Genomic DNA, 14,090 nt, shown 5'->3' with positions numbered 1-14,090 from the left:
ATTCTAGTGGACTTGGATTTGAAAAAGGATGGAGTTCCGGTACTCCTAATCAAGATCAAAACCATAAGGCACCGGTAAGGCAATTCAATGCTTATAAATTCAATGGTAGATGTTTTGTTTGCAATAGATTTGGACACATGGCTAGGCAATGTAGAAACAGAGCAAATCATAACCCTAATTCTGCTCCCAATAAATGTTCTAAATGCAATAAAATTGGTCATAAGATAGAAGATTGAAGAATGAATGTAAAATGCTATGCTTGTGGAAAATTTGGACATATGGCTAATCAGTGCAGGTCAACCAATTTCACCAGTTTTAGCAAGGCAATTCAAAAGAAAAATGTTACATGTTATGCATGCAATGAAGTTGGACATATTGCTAAGTTCTACAGAAGCTGAAATCGACTGGTTGGCAATGGAGGATGAAATGAAAAAGAAAAAGAGAAGGTTAATGAAATCTGGAAAGATCATACTCAGAGATGGGTGAGGAAGACTGAAGAGCAATCATCAGATGGGAATGTCTCAATTACCTATCTGACAGAAGAGGTTTCTCCTACACCGGCAGTGAGCTCATCCGGTAACTAAGGTAGATGCCTTAGAGGTAGGAAAAAATTCATGGAAGATGATGCATATGCCCCTCGAGGAGATTCTGGAAGATGTTCCAGATATTGGAAAGGATTATCCGGCATTGATATGTTCAGACCGAGATCCGATATCTTTCATCGGGAGTCATTTACGTAAATGAAAGATTAGGGTTTTCTCTCTATGGATAAAAGGTCGAATACACTTCATTATTATTCACCTAGCATTCAGAGCGATTTTAGAGCAACTTAGTGCAATCAGAGGCAATCAGATTTCTTCTTGAGTGATCACATCGGCGTTTGGAAGGATTTGTTGAAAGTTTTCACCGGCAGCGATCTAAAAGGTATTTTTCTTGAATCATGGAAGTGGGATCATATTCTGTTCCTATTTTTGTTGCAAATCCAACTGTAGTAGAGGTTAAGGACCACCCCGGGCCAATTTTCAAGCAGTATCCACATGTGGCTACCAAGGAAGATTCGGTTGGAGTGTTTTCTCGCATTCCGGAGGGAGTCTTATATGTAGAGGATGTTAGGGAATCCTTCCATTATCATATAGAGGACTTAGAAACCTTCAGAGATCAAAGGGATGTATATGAATGAACTCATGGGAGAATCTGGTAAGATCAAACCGGTATATCAGCACATCAAAGAACTAGGGCTCACAGATATTCTGGATATTCCAGAGTTTGAGGATGAAATAATCATATATGTACTAAGAAGAGTACATGGGGAATTCATATGGATGGATAGACCTTATAAAATCACTAAGGAAGCCTTCCAGGCAATTACTAGCTTATCATCAATAAGGCAACATCCGGATAAGAAAGTATCTAACGACTTCGTGAGGAAGATCACCGATGCCACATCAGATAAGAGATTGATGAAGGTGAGCACTATCACTGACACTGACATCAAGATTGGCAGCATGGTTATAGGCTACAAGGTAACTCAGTCTAATCGACTGAATTCAGTTTCCAGTTCATGTATTTTGGCTGCACATAGGATGATGAGAGAAAATGTAAGGTTGGATTTTTGTGGCTTGATGCTTGAAGGATTATTGATCAACTTAGGAAAAATTAAAGGTGAGAAGAAGGGCACCTTTCCATATGGAAACTTGTTAGTCTGCTTAATGCTATAATTTTTGAATGATACTCCCAATTCTGGTAGGAAGAAATGGGCTTTTGACATCTCGGTAGGAAGACAACTAAAGAAATCAATTACTGCATTGGGAAGTCTGAGAGATGATAAGGTATGGGGTTACTTTAAAGCTTTTCAAAAATCTATGAGGTCTAGAATAAGAGTACTCGAGCATATAGTAGATAAATACTCTAGCGACATATGTTTCATGGTTAAGAAAGATGAGACCCTCATGGAGGCAGTCAAGCCCCAGAAGATTTGGATAGCAGAAATGGTCTATGAGGTAGATGCATTAATTCTTGATGCATATGCAAAAATTCTACTAGATGCAGAAATAGATGAGGCAGAGAAGACCTGTGGAACTGCTCAGCAGAAGAGTCTTGAGGTTGAAACTGAGTTCAACCAAAAGAAAAGGGAAAAACAAGAAGGAAAGGCAAGTTTGTTCATACAGGAGGTTCCAAAGGACATTAAGGCACTCATTAATGTTGTCCTAGAGAAAGGAAGAAAGAGGAAGGATCTAGTAGTTCACATTGAACCTGTGACTACAGATTTTGAGTCTAAAGATAACACGCCATTAGCTTTCAAAAGGGTTGTAAGGAAGAAACCGGAAGAACCTAAAGTGGAAGCAAAGAAACAACTGGTTAGGAAGGTCACCATCAAGTTACCGTCACAAAAGCAGGCACCTAAGGCCACATCAACAGCTACATCTGGTACTGCCAGGAGGAAGAAGAGTGAAATTGATTTGGCACTAGAGACTGGTAGTGTGACTATTATACAACCTATGACTTGTTCTGAAATTGTTGATGAAATTACTAAGGATGGGATGCTGAAAAATGTTAAGTCTTATTATGATACATCAGAAGTTGATAAATAGAGAGAGGTAGAGGAAGCAATTCTATTGTATTTGGATATCTATAAGAAATCATTAATAGAAATAGAAAATCAAGTACCGCCAGATTTATATAACATGATAAATGCTAGAAGGTTATCTTCTATGCAAGAAGACAAACACATTAAGATGCAAGAACTTTTAGCTATCTGTGTTGCTATAACTCCAAATGAAATGGATAACACAATTGAGGTTGCAGATAGGAAGGCATTCAATAGTAAACATAGAATAACTAGCCTGATATTAGGAAGGATGAATCAGCTAATAAAAGAAGCACACAAGGCTTGGATAAAATTTTTGGGAGAACACAGAGGATTGTTTACTTCATCGGAGACCAAAACAGACACTGTAGATACACCAGTTGAAGGGAAAGGTAAAGGGATCATGGGTACTCCACCATTAGTTTTGAAGAATATCAAGATAGTGGAAATTGAGCCACCCGTAAACACAAAGTACAGACAAATACTGAAACACCGATTAATACTGAGAATATTGTACAGGATACTAACATTGAGGACAATTGTCCTCTAGATACTAATATACAGGTTGAGGATATTGTTCCTAGAAAGGAACCAATAGTTGCACAGACTGCACCAAGTGGCGAAGCCACCAGTGCAAGTGAGGAGGTTTTAAAGGATAAATCATCAGAGAAAACAGGGGAATCTGGTAGAGAACCAGTTGCTCGCACATCATTATTGACAATTGAGACTTTATAGTTGAAAAGAAAACCATCACAGAGATGAGTCCCACATAACTAATGATGATGGATTCTCAGAAACTGATGAAGGAGGGATCCACAGACAAGGGGATTATAGATCAATCCATAATTGTTTTGCATAGATTGGTCCCAGAGTGTAAGATTGAAAATGAAGCGAGCCCTTTCGGCAAGCTTAAGGTAATCACTGAGCACATATCAAAAGACTTTCAATCCTCACAACAGATCTCCCACCAGAAAGCACTTGAAAGATTCACTTAGGCTAAGAGAGTCACTTTTGATCAGATCATTGAGAGAGAGAAGAAAAAGATTAAGGAGAAGTTAATTCCAGTTGAAAATTATTTGAAACAGTGTATTAACATTTTCAAGGTATGTTGCAATACTGAAATACTTATAGCAAATGTAGATAAAAAGATAAAAGAGATACATGAGAAAATTGCTAATATTGCTAACTCTTTTGATTGACTAATTTCGCTAAAAACATTTATTCATGGACAACTTTTGACTTTGGAGAACCAAATTTCTTCTCTTGAAAAGGAAAGAGATAAGATCATTCGGAGAGCCAAAAGTCTCAAAGGTTTGGTGAGTGCAAGATTGGATTCACTTTGTGTACATAAGAAGAAATGCATGGATATGTTGGGAAAGCCCACACTGGTAGAAATTAATGAGAAAGAATCACTTGCATATTTACTAAGTGGACTTGTATCTATCTCTGACACATTGAACACTGGCTGGGATACTTATATGGAGTTACTTGAGAAAGCTTATCCAAAAATCTTGAAATTGGTCAAGCTCTGCTAAGACATTTTTGGAGGTATTCAATGTACAGTACTTATTCTTTGACATTGTTTTTACAATTTCTTTTGGGGCATTGATGTCAAAGGGGGAGTAGTATACATGTGAAAAGAATGAAGAGTTGCATACATTAGGGGGAGTTATAGAGATTTTTGAGTACTGGAGTACTTTGCATATTCAGCTCAAGGGCAGCAAGGCAAGATGAAACCGGCGGTTGAAACCATGACCATTTTTCACATCAAAGTGGCGGGAACAACAATAATGGGGAGAAATATTTCGAGATGAGAATGTTAAGAAAACAGAAAAAAATTAAGCTTACAGTAGATTAAACAGAAAATACAAATTGCATAGAGATAACGAATCACATAATGAAGAAGTTGAGGGATAAACAGAGCTCATCTTTTGTACTTTCCGTGAATGACCATTCCAATGGCCATGGTGTTGGAATAAACATCTGAACTTCTTTCTTCCATTCCAGTCACACCTTATGCTAGAATTTTTGTGTAGAGCTTTTAATAAAAAAACATTTCAGGGTGTTGGTGAGCCACACAGCTAATTAGTGTAGCAGCAAACAGCACAATTCATGCCATGTCGCTCTGTCTTCTTTTCAGCTAAATGATAACTTTATGTTCCCAAAATATTAATAACGTTGATTAATTAGAGATTGACCAGCCAATATGGTAAGGTTTATGTTCATTCCAAAAGTGCTTGGAGTGGATGCATAAACGTCCCCTACAGCACTTAGTTGGGCCTCTTCAAAGAATTCTGTCTTATTATTGCATTATTCAGTGACAACATCGTACAAGGGGACTGGTTTGTATCGTCATTGCATTGATTGAATGTGTGACATGATTCTTCCATTTATAATGCTCCTTACAAGCTACTCATGGCATAGATGTTACTATTGTATTTAAAATCATTTTAATAGTTGATCAGCCTATCTTGTTCGATTAATTGAAATGAATTATTGTTTGACTTTAGTAATGCTTAGATTTTACTCTATCTCATTTATTTTTATAATATTAAATTTTTTAATTTTATGGAATCAAAATTAATGAGGATTAAAATTAAGATGAGGCATAATTAGGTAGAATAAAGATTAAGATCAAAGTTGAAAATAGTTCAAATATATTTATAATCTTTTTAGATAATTATAATAAAAAATTATATTTAAGAATAAATTTATTGTTATAATTATAGTTAGAGAGATTAAGTTGGAATCACAATTATATTATATTTTTAATTAAGATATGATTATAAAAATAATTAATTAGAAAGCATTAAATTAATTTAAGAGGGATTTTTTTTTATAACTAAAATTATATAATCTTATTTTAACTATATAATGATTCAATTTAGGATTGAAAATATATAAAATACAATACATATAATATTTATTATTAATCAAAATTTTAAAAAACTATAAACTAGCTTTAAATATTTCAATTAATCATATTATAACTTGAATTTTAATTAATATTTACTTTAAGTATAAAAAAGTTGGATCTTAAAAGGTGAGTGAGTAAGGAACCAATCTGTCGTTTGGTTTATGAGAAGCCTCTTATTTCTCAAAATATTGGTCAGTGGGAGGGCAATGAGGTATTTAAAGTGTCATTTTTAGAGGAGCGAGTTTCAAGATATCTCTCATAGCTTCAAAGCAGGGCTCTTATTGGTAAGATCTGGAATTTCTCTCCAAATATTAATAAGCTTTCAAATTGGGGTCAATGAATTTTTTTATAACGATAATGGTAGTGGATTTTTTATTATGATATTTTCTATTAAGTCTGATCAAGATTGTGCTCATAGATGCAAATCTTGGTTTTTTGAGGGTCTTGTCTTGTTTACTCAATCATGGGTACCTAATTTTAACCCCCATTTAACCATAATAAATTTTTCCCTCTTTTGGGTATTTTGGCACTCTCTCCCATTGGAATATTGAGATTTGGACATCATTCAAACATTAGGAAATCAGATGGGCATTTTTCTGAGGTGCGATCTCCATTCGTTAGAACATGCAAATATTCTACTCTTGTTTTGTCTTCTTCTTGATCTGTATAAAATTCTTGTCAATCTATTGTTATTCAACCTAAATATGATTGTTGGGTTCAACAAAATGTGATAGAAATAAGTTAACTATAGTGGATGAGCATATCGACAATCTAGGTCATTTCACCTTAGCCTATCATGCCACCCACAATGAAGAAATAAGGGTGTTTAAGGATTCGGTCTGTAACTCTAATCTATGTTCATTTGCATCAAATTTAGCCTCTTTCTCTATAATGAAATACATAAATATGTCTCTTGCAATGTTTGAAGAAGCTCCTTCTTAGAGGCCAACCAAGAATTCTCAATTGGTAGTCTTCACAGTGTCCTTTTTCAATTCCCCTTCCCTCAAATCTAATCTTAGAAGGTTTCTTTCAAGCCAAAGCCTTCTTCTGGGGTCTTCAATTCAAGTAACTGTTCCAACTTTTTCTTCTAACCAAGCTGTTACTTTGACCTAATCTCAGTCATGCTTCTGAGATAGAGTTCTCAGCAAGGATGGTTTTGTGTTTACCCCCATATTGTTTTGATTAATAAAGGTGGGATAGGCCTGTACCAATGCATAACCACAAAGTGACACCAAGAGTGGATGAGGGATGCACAACCAACCAAAAAAAACCCTACCAAACACAACAAAAACCCTAACAGGGAGAACAGATAGCCAACACCTAAACTAAAAAACCAACATGCAGAAGAAAAAAATTAAAAAAATGTAGGTCCACCAAAACACAAAACATCTCTCTCACACAGGCACCAAGTGATGGCCTACTACTTGGGGGTATCCTTGTCCTGCCAATCTTGACACAAACTAAGCACTTTATCAGAAAAAATAATTTTTTCACTTGAACTAATCCCAGAACCATTTAGGAGACCAACGTAGAGTCAGGGCTAGCCTTAATCATCAACGCACTGGGGCCGGATCTCGTGGGAAAGGAATCCATGCGCCATCATTCTCTCACCCTTCTCATTTCTATCTCATCATGGATAGCCTATAGGGAGGCATTGTTCTTGCTAGCCACATCTCTGCAAGCATAGTTGACCTCCTCAATTTTGTTTTTAAGGGCCCCCTAGGTTTTATTGACCTCTTCAAGCTCATGCTTGCTACTCGGATTCTTTATCGTAGAGTCCATGTCTATAAAATTTCCACCCACCATTTCCCACTACCCCATAATGTCCACAAGATCATTAGCAATTTTCCAAACTCTATCCCCATCCAACTCATCAACCCATGTGTTGTCCCTAGCCTCAACCTTGGCTGTCGCCTCAAGCCCATTGTTCTTATTCATCGCCACATTCATTTGCATGAAGAGACATTCAATCAACTCTTCCGGAATTTGAGCGTCCTCATGCAGGTGCTTCACAATTTTTTCTACAGTTGAAGTGGTGCTCTTAACGTTGGAATTACTAAGGGAGGTTTAAGGGGGAGGACTAGGGTTTCCTTCAATCTTAGCAAGGGACGAATCCGCCCTTAAGCTATCCGAGGAGCCTAAATCCTCCGAGGATAGAGACTTAGAGCCAGAATGAACAATCTCGTTAACCACATCTTGTTGTATCTGAAACTGGACACCCACATCTTGGTAGTAACAATGCCCCTAAATTTGGAAGTAACAATGCCCCTAAATTTGGCAATTATAGCAGGGTTTTTCCTATTGGGAAACTTAGAACTAGAGTGAGGCATAATCTATTCTACAAAATTAGACGGGGTAACAATAAGGTAAATATTCAGATTTGGATCAGAGGTAGACCCAGCCGCAATGGAAGGGACCCCAATAGAGGGGGACAAAGGCAAGTAGAAACTATACACTCTCCATATACAACCGTCGTGGAGAGGGGGTTTGCCCTTTTCCATGGATTTGCAAATAGATTGAGAAAAATAAGACATAACCCAGAAGGGGAAATTCATTCATACCCCATACTGGAGATGATAGCATCGGAAAAGTCTACATATGGAAGCTTCTTTTCTTACCATCCCAGGTGAAGTAATTCATTACCATCAAAGCCACATCCTTCCTAATGCAGAGGAGATCATCCCTGTTGTAGCCACTTTGATGCTTGAAAACTCCCTCTCTCCGTTCAAAAAGCTGATCAAAGTCATCCTCGTAATTCCCTTCGGGATTTTTTGGGAAGGACACATCATCAAGGTCCAACCTTGTCACCTTCCTAGAAGTCCTTGTCAAAACCACAAAAGTAACACTGCCATTGTTCACATTCCTATTGTCCCAAGCATTAACAAAATTAAGAGAGAGCTTAGACTCATGGCTAGTCATCCATTCAACATAATTATATAGGTTCCCTTTAATCACCCTATCCCACACCTCCTCATTATTTTTGAATTTGGAGTAATTATCAGGTTCAGTCTAAATCAAATAGCCACCCATAGTTGCAAGATATAAAACCAAGTTGAGGAACTGACAAGCTTGGGGAATATAGTGGTAGGTAGTACCATCAATGATTTTTAAATCTCACCAACTTAACCAACAAGGAAAGTAAATGGCAAGGTGGAAAATTTCAAAAAATCCAACTTTGAGATTATGCATCATTAATTGATGAGTCCTTCAAGATCGTGGGACGAGCGTCCACCGATATTTCATGCAAGTGGATGCATATTTTAAAATTATTAACATGCATGCCCATCCCCACCAACTTATCTTCCACACAGTTGCCTTCCCATCTCATGCCACAAAACCTGACGTCTCCTAGAAAGGGAAGGAGCTCGTGACACTTGGCAATGAGAGAATTAATTTTCCAATCCGGTTTTGTTTCCTTCCTAAGCATCGTGATGGTATTTCTTAAGTCACCTTCAATAGTGGCACACTTAAGTCCCTTTTTCCTAGCCATGATCAACCCATAATAAACAACTGCCACTTTAGCCATATTGTTGCATTGTTTGTGGAATTGTAGATCCCTATAGGTGGTTTTTTATTATGGTAGATTCCTATATCTCTTTTTTCCCAAAAATCCAACGAAACGTGAGTCATGTGAGACACAAACAACACTTTATCATGAAAACGTAAAGTATTAAAAATTGGGGTTATTAAAAAATAATTATTTGACAGCATTCAAAACATATATAGAAGGCCCAAGCCTATACGAGTGAGATACACAAATGGCCATAAACATATATAATTTCAAGAAAAGGGCAAGCTAAGAGTGTCAAATTAAAATAGATTTTTTAATATTTCTTGCTTCCCAAAAACCAACGAAATCTAAGCCATGTGAGACCAAAAAAATGATTTTTCATGAAAGTATAAAGTATTCAAAATTGAGGTTACTCTCCCCAACCTGATCGACGAGAGACTTGTCCCTAGAAATTTTTGTTCATCGAATTTGAGAAGACACAGACCCATCAGTATCTTTACTGAGTAAGCTTTTCTTTTGAGAAGGTGATTAATGACATAAAAGACATCTGAGATCTTATCCGCTACAACTGGGGATATTATTTCTGAAGACAAACCTAATTCTCCTTCAAAATATTTACGATTACCATTTTCCAAATTAATTTTCATGGCGTCAACAACTTTGTGTGAAGGTTAAGGCAGTGCATTTAACATTTATTCCTTAAAAGTACAACAATGAGTGCCACCAGGTGATAAGTGCTACCAACAGAAAGGTGGATGCCATCTACAATCCTCCTATATGAACATTGTTGACATCATCTATGAAAGCATGGGATAATGGAATGAAGAGCTAAATCCAACAAATATGCAAAAACAAGAAAGCTAGATAATAATTAATTTGACATGTCCCGAGCCAAAGCCAAAGCTAGGTTGATTTCCTCATTAGCTTCAATATGATTGAAGAAAATATAACCTTCAAGAAGTCTACAACCCTTATTCACCAAGGCATCTACCACGGTTTTGACTTCTCTAAAACAATGTGATATAGTTTATGCTTCAAACACTAGTAATAAACTCCAGGACTCGTACTTAATACACCTAATTTTCCAGCTTGGAGCATCTAGCTTTTTAAGTGCAGAGATCATATACATAAAGTCCCCCTCTATGTTAAGATTCCTAACTCTTTATTTGATTGCCAATCTTCTCCCAAACACTAAAGCAAGAGCCTTCGCCCCGTTGTTAACATTATTTTGGGTTTCTTAAATGTGTAGAAAATTTGTATCTCTTAAGCTACCTCGGAAGTCAATTCTAATAGGGGGTAAATTGAGAAAATTAAGGTTGTTAGGCAATTTTTGATATCCCAACCAATGTGCCTTTGGTTGCATTTAGGACACTTGAGGTAAAGGTTAAAAGGGGTGTTTTAATTTTTTTGAGGGGTCGGATGGATGGTTTGTTACAAAGTGAAGGAAGAAAGAAGGATAAAAAGAGGGTTGCATACCTTTTTTATAGCTACGTAGCACACTCTTAGAGGTAAACCCTATTAATTTTATTTTGTTGATCTTCAATTTGTTAGTGTTATTAACAATCGCGTGGCTATTCAAAATTAATCTAAATACAAGTACTTAATTCTACAATGTTCCAACAACTAAATATATATTCAAATTCGATGAACATCATATATATATATATATTTGGATCAAAATTTCATGATAGTTTACTAGTGTATACATATAGAGAACTTCTTGTAAGTAAGAAATTTTTTGTATTACTATATTGTGAAATTAGGAGAAGCTACAAAATAATTTCATTTATCCTAAAGACTAAAATAGGCATCATTAATCATGTTTATATCAATTTACTCGACTTCAAATGCTAAAGACAAAAATATATAGTGCACATGATTCATCTTAATAGGAATACATGGCATCAAGGTAATTTTTAAGGAAACACGTAACTGTCCCACTTTATAAGTCAAATAAAATTGAAACACGACACATAGTGTAATTCGGCAAAATATTTTTTACCAGATAGGCGGCGGCTAGGAAACGAAAAAGACCCGAGAACAGTGTAATGTCACATTAAACATAATTTAATTTAAATTCTCGATGATGACAAGGTGGAGACGTGAAAAGAAAGGTTTGTTTACGGCATTTTCGGGCTGCTCGCAGACCGATGGATAATGATTATTTAACATGTTTTTATATATCCTCATAATGATTATTTAACATGTTTTTATATAGAGCCATGTACCATGTGCTTGTAAGCTCCATCCATTCTCTATATATGCATAGTTATTGTAGGGGCAAATTCAATATAGCTAATTCCTTGTAAGTCTGTCCATACATTCTTCCAATTCTTGCAATCGATGTCGAATCAGGAGCTTCTTCCAATCGATGTCTCGGGGGACGTGGGTGCTAGAATCCTGAGTGTCGATGGAGGAGGAGTACGGGGTCTTATTCCTGTGCAATTGCTCAAATTCTTAGAGAAGCAGTTGCAGGTACAGTTTATAAATTGTATTCTTTAGCTGCACAATTCATATAGTTTTATTTGCACAAATGTATTACTTACTGAAATGCTTCGTTTTTATCAGAAATTGGATGGGGAAGATGCCAGACTAGCAGATTATTTCAATATAATGGCAGGTACCAGCACTGGAGGTCTCATCACCACAATGTTAGCCACTCCAGAACCGAATGACCACAAACACAATCGTCCTTTTAGTACCCAGAAAATTGAAGATTTCTACTTGAAGAATGCGAGTTTGATATTTCCTCAACCAAGGTTAGTAGCAAGTGATTGCAATATTTGTGGTAAAATTCTCTAGCACCAAATATTTGTTGTGTTTACGCAAAACTTCTCGTGTTGTTGGACTTGTAGCAAATGGAATATTTTTCACGGCATTTTTGGTCCCAAATACAATGGCAAACATCTGGTCGATATCTTAGAACAAGAGAAATTTCACGAAAGACGGCTGTGTGATACGGCTACTAACCTGGTGATACCCACCTTCGATATCAAGACGCAGTTTCCTACAATTTTCGCCAGTCATGAGGTATTTCATTTTATTTTATAGGATGATCTTGAGTTATGAAGATGAAGAATAGACGAGGATGATTCTTACGATGATATGTGCAGGCGAAAGTAGATCCGCTGAAGAATCCACATCTAATGGACGTATGCCTCTCCACAACTGCAGCTCCTACCTATTTTCCATCTCACCAGTTTACAACAAATTCCAGTGACGGAAAGACCCAAGTTTTTAACTTAGTAGATGGAGGAGTAGCGGCTAATAATCCTGTAATGCCTGCTTGTATTATGAGTAGAGATTTTGATCAGATTTTTATTTCACATCAATAAACTATTATAAGGGTCTCACAACAATTTTCTAATTATGCAGACCTTGATAGCAATGAACTTAGTCACTCGAGCAGTTCATCAGGATACAAGAATAGTCGACAAAAAGGTATTGTATTGTATCGTATTTTGATACTATTTAGAATAAACATCTCACATAAAACGAATGCTTGATGCTGGGAAATATTAATTAGAAGCTCAACTATGTTAACCAGAGGTTGTTATTTATAGGAGCACCTTGACCACTTTATTGTACTTTCTCTTGGAACGGGATTAGAAGAGGGTATTGAATGGGACGCAAAAAAGGCTGCCACATGGGGAAGCTTGAAGTGGATTACTCACGATGGAAGAACGCCTCTCATAGAATCTATCATGAATGCAAGTTCAGACATGGTCAACATTCATATAGCTTTGATGCTCCATCATGTCAAAGAAAACTATCTTAGAATCCAGGTCTTTTTCATAGTTTCCAATAATGTTCCTTGAAACGATAAGGCCTCTAGATCTATAATTCTACAGACCATGTTTCTGCTATAATTTTCTGTATGGTTAACATGTGGGCTTTCATACTGTAGGAATGGCAACTAAAAGGAAGCGAAGCAAAGATGGACCTCAGTACGGACGAGAACCTGAGGAATCTTGTGAAGAAAGGCCAGGAACTATTGGATAAGCCTGTTAGAAGTTTAAATTTGGAGACTGGGCGTCCTGAGACAGTGAAGAACGACTGCACAAACAGGATGGCATTGACTAAGTATCTCCTATAACTCTCTAACTCTTCCTTGTATTTTCAGATCCTAGTTTCCTATCCTTTTGTTCTCACCATAACTATCATTTCCACTTGCCAGAATGGCTGAACGACTCTCCAAGGAGAAGAAGTTGAGGGATAAACGGAGCGCATCTTCTGCACTTTCTATGAATGGCCATAGTGTTGGAATAAACATCTGAACTTCTTTCTTCCATTCCAATCACACCTTACGCTAGAATTTTGTGTATAATTTTTAATTAAAAAACATATCAGGGTGTTGGTGAGCCACACAGCTGATTTGTGTAATGGTAAACACAGCAATTCAAGATTTAGCTGTGTTTTTGCCAACTAATAGATGCCATTTCATTCTGTTTTTTTTTATAGCTAAATTATTATTTTATGTTCTCCAAATATTAATAGCATTGCAGTTGTGGACAACAAGGCAATGTAAGTTTTATATTCGTTCCAAAAGTGCTTGGAGTGGATGCATAAACGTTCCCTACAGCACTTAGTTGGGCCTCTTCAAGGAATTGTCTTATTATTGTATTCTTTACTGATAACACTGTATTCGGGGAATGGTTTGTATTATCGTTGGATTAAAAAATATAGATGTTATTATGATATTTGTTTGGTTTTTAATAGTATTTTTAATTATAGAAGGTTTGAAGTCAGTATTATTTGGATGCCTAAAACATTTAATACTTGATCAATCAATTATGATAAGAAATCAAAAATTGAGGGTATCCAGTCTTATCCTTATTATGTTCATTCAACTAGTTTTATAAATAATAGATTCATTTAAAACAATTCAAATTTGAAAAAAAAAAATTTTAAATTTCTTATTTTATCCAAATTTTTTAATCAACAGAAACCTTAAAGTCAATCACTTAACATCAGATCATTCATGTTCAGTCCGCAGTGGAGAGCTATTAAATAGTGATGATTCCCCTCTACCATCTTGGAAACATATTTGTGTGCTTGCAAATTCCTTTCGTAAA

At 36.2% G+C, this 14,090-nt stretch overlaps 1 protein-coding gene across 1 annotated transcript; it reads left to right on the top strand.

Annotated features, from left to right (window-relative positions):
• Window positions 1-11,358: 11,358 nt before the first annotated feature.
• Window positions 11,359-13,715, top strand: LOC131051956 (patatin-like protein 2). Its single transcript, XM_059215431.1, has 7 exons — window positions 11,359-11,490; window positions 11,584-11,774; window positions 11,871-12,045; window positions 12,129-12,290; window positions 12,391-12,456; window positions 12,579-12,800; window positions 12,923-13,715. The coding sequence occupies exons 1-7, from the start codon at window positions 11,359-11,361 to the stop codon at window positions 13,109-13,111; spliced, it is 1,137 nt and encodes a 378-aa protein (XP_059071414.1). The 3' UTR covers window positions 13,112-13,715.
• Window positions 13,716-14,090: the final 375 nt, after the last annotated feature.

Source organism: Cryptomeria japonica, unplaced genomic scaffold (genome assembly GCF_030272615.1).
Source record: "Cryptomeria japonica unplaced genomic scaffold, Sugi_1.0 HiC_scaffold_135, whole genome shotgun sequence".
Classification (NCBI taxonomy): Eukaryota; Viridiplantae; Streptophyta; class Pinopsida; order Cupressales; family Cupressaceae; genus Cryptomeria; species Cryptomeria japonica.
Note: the sequence above shows the minus strand (reverse complement) of the source record. Positions and strands in the feature narration are given on the sequence as shown.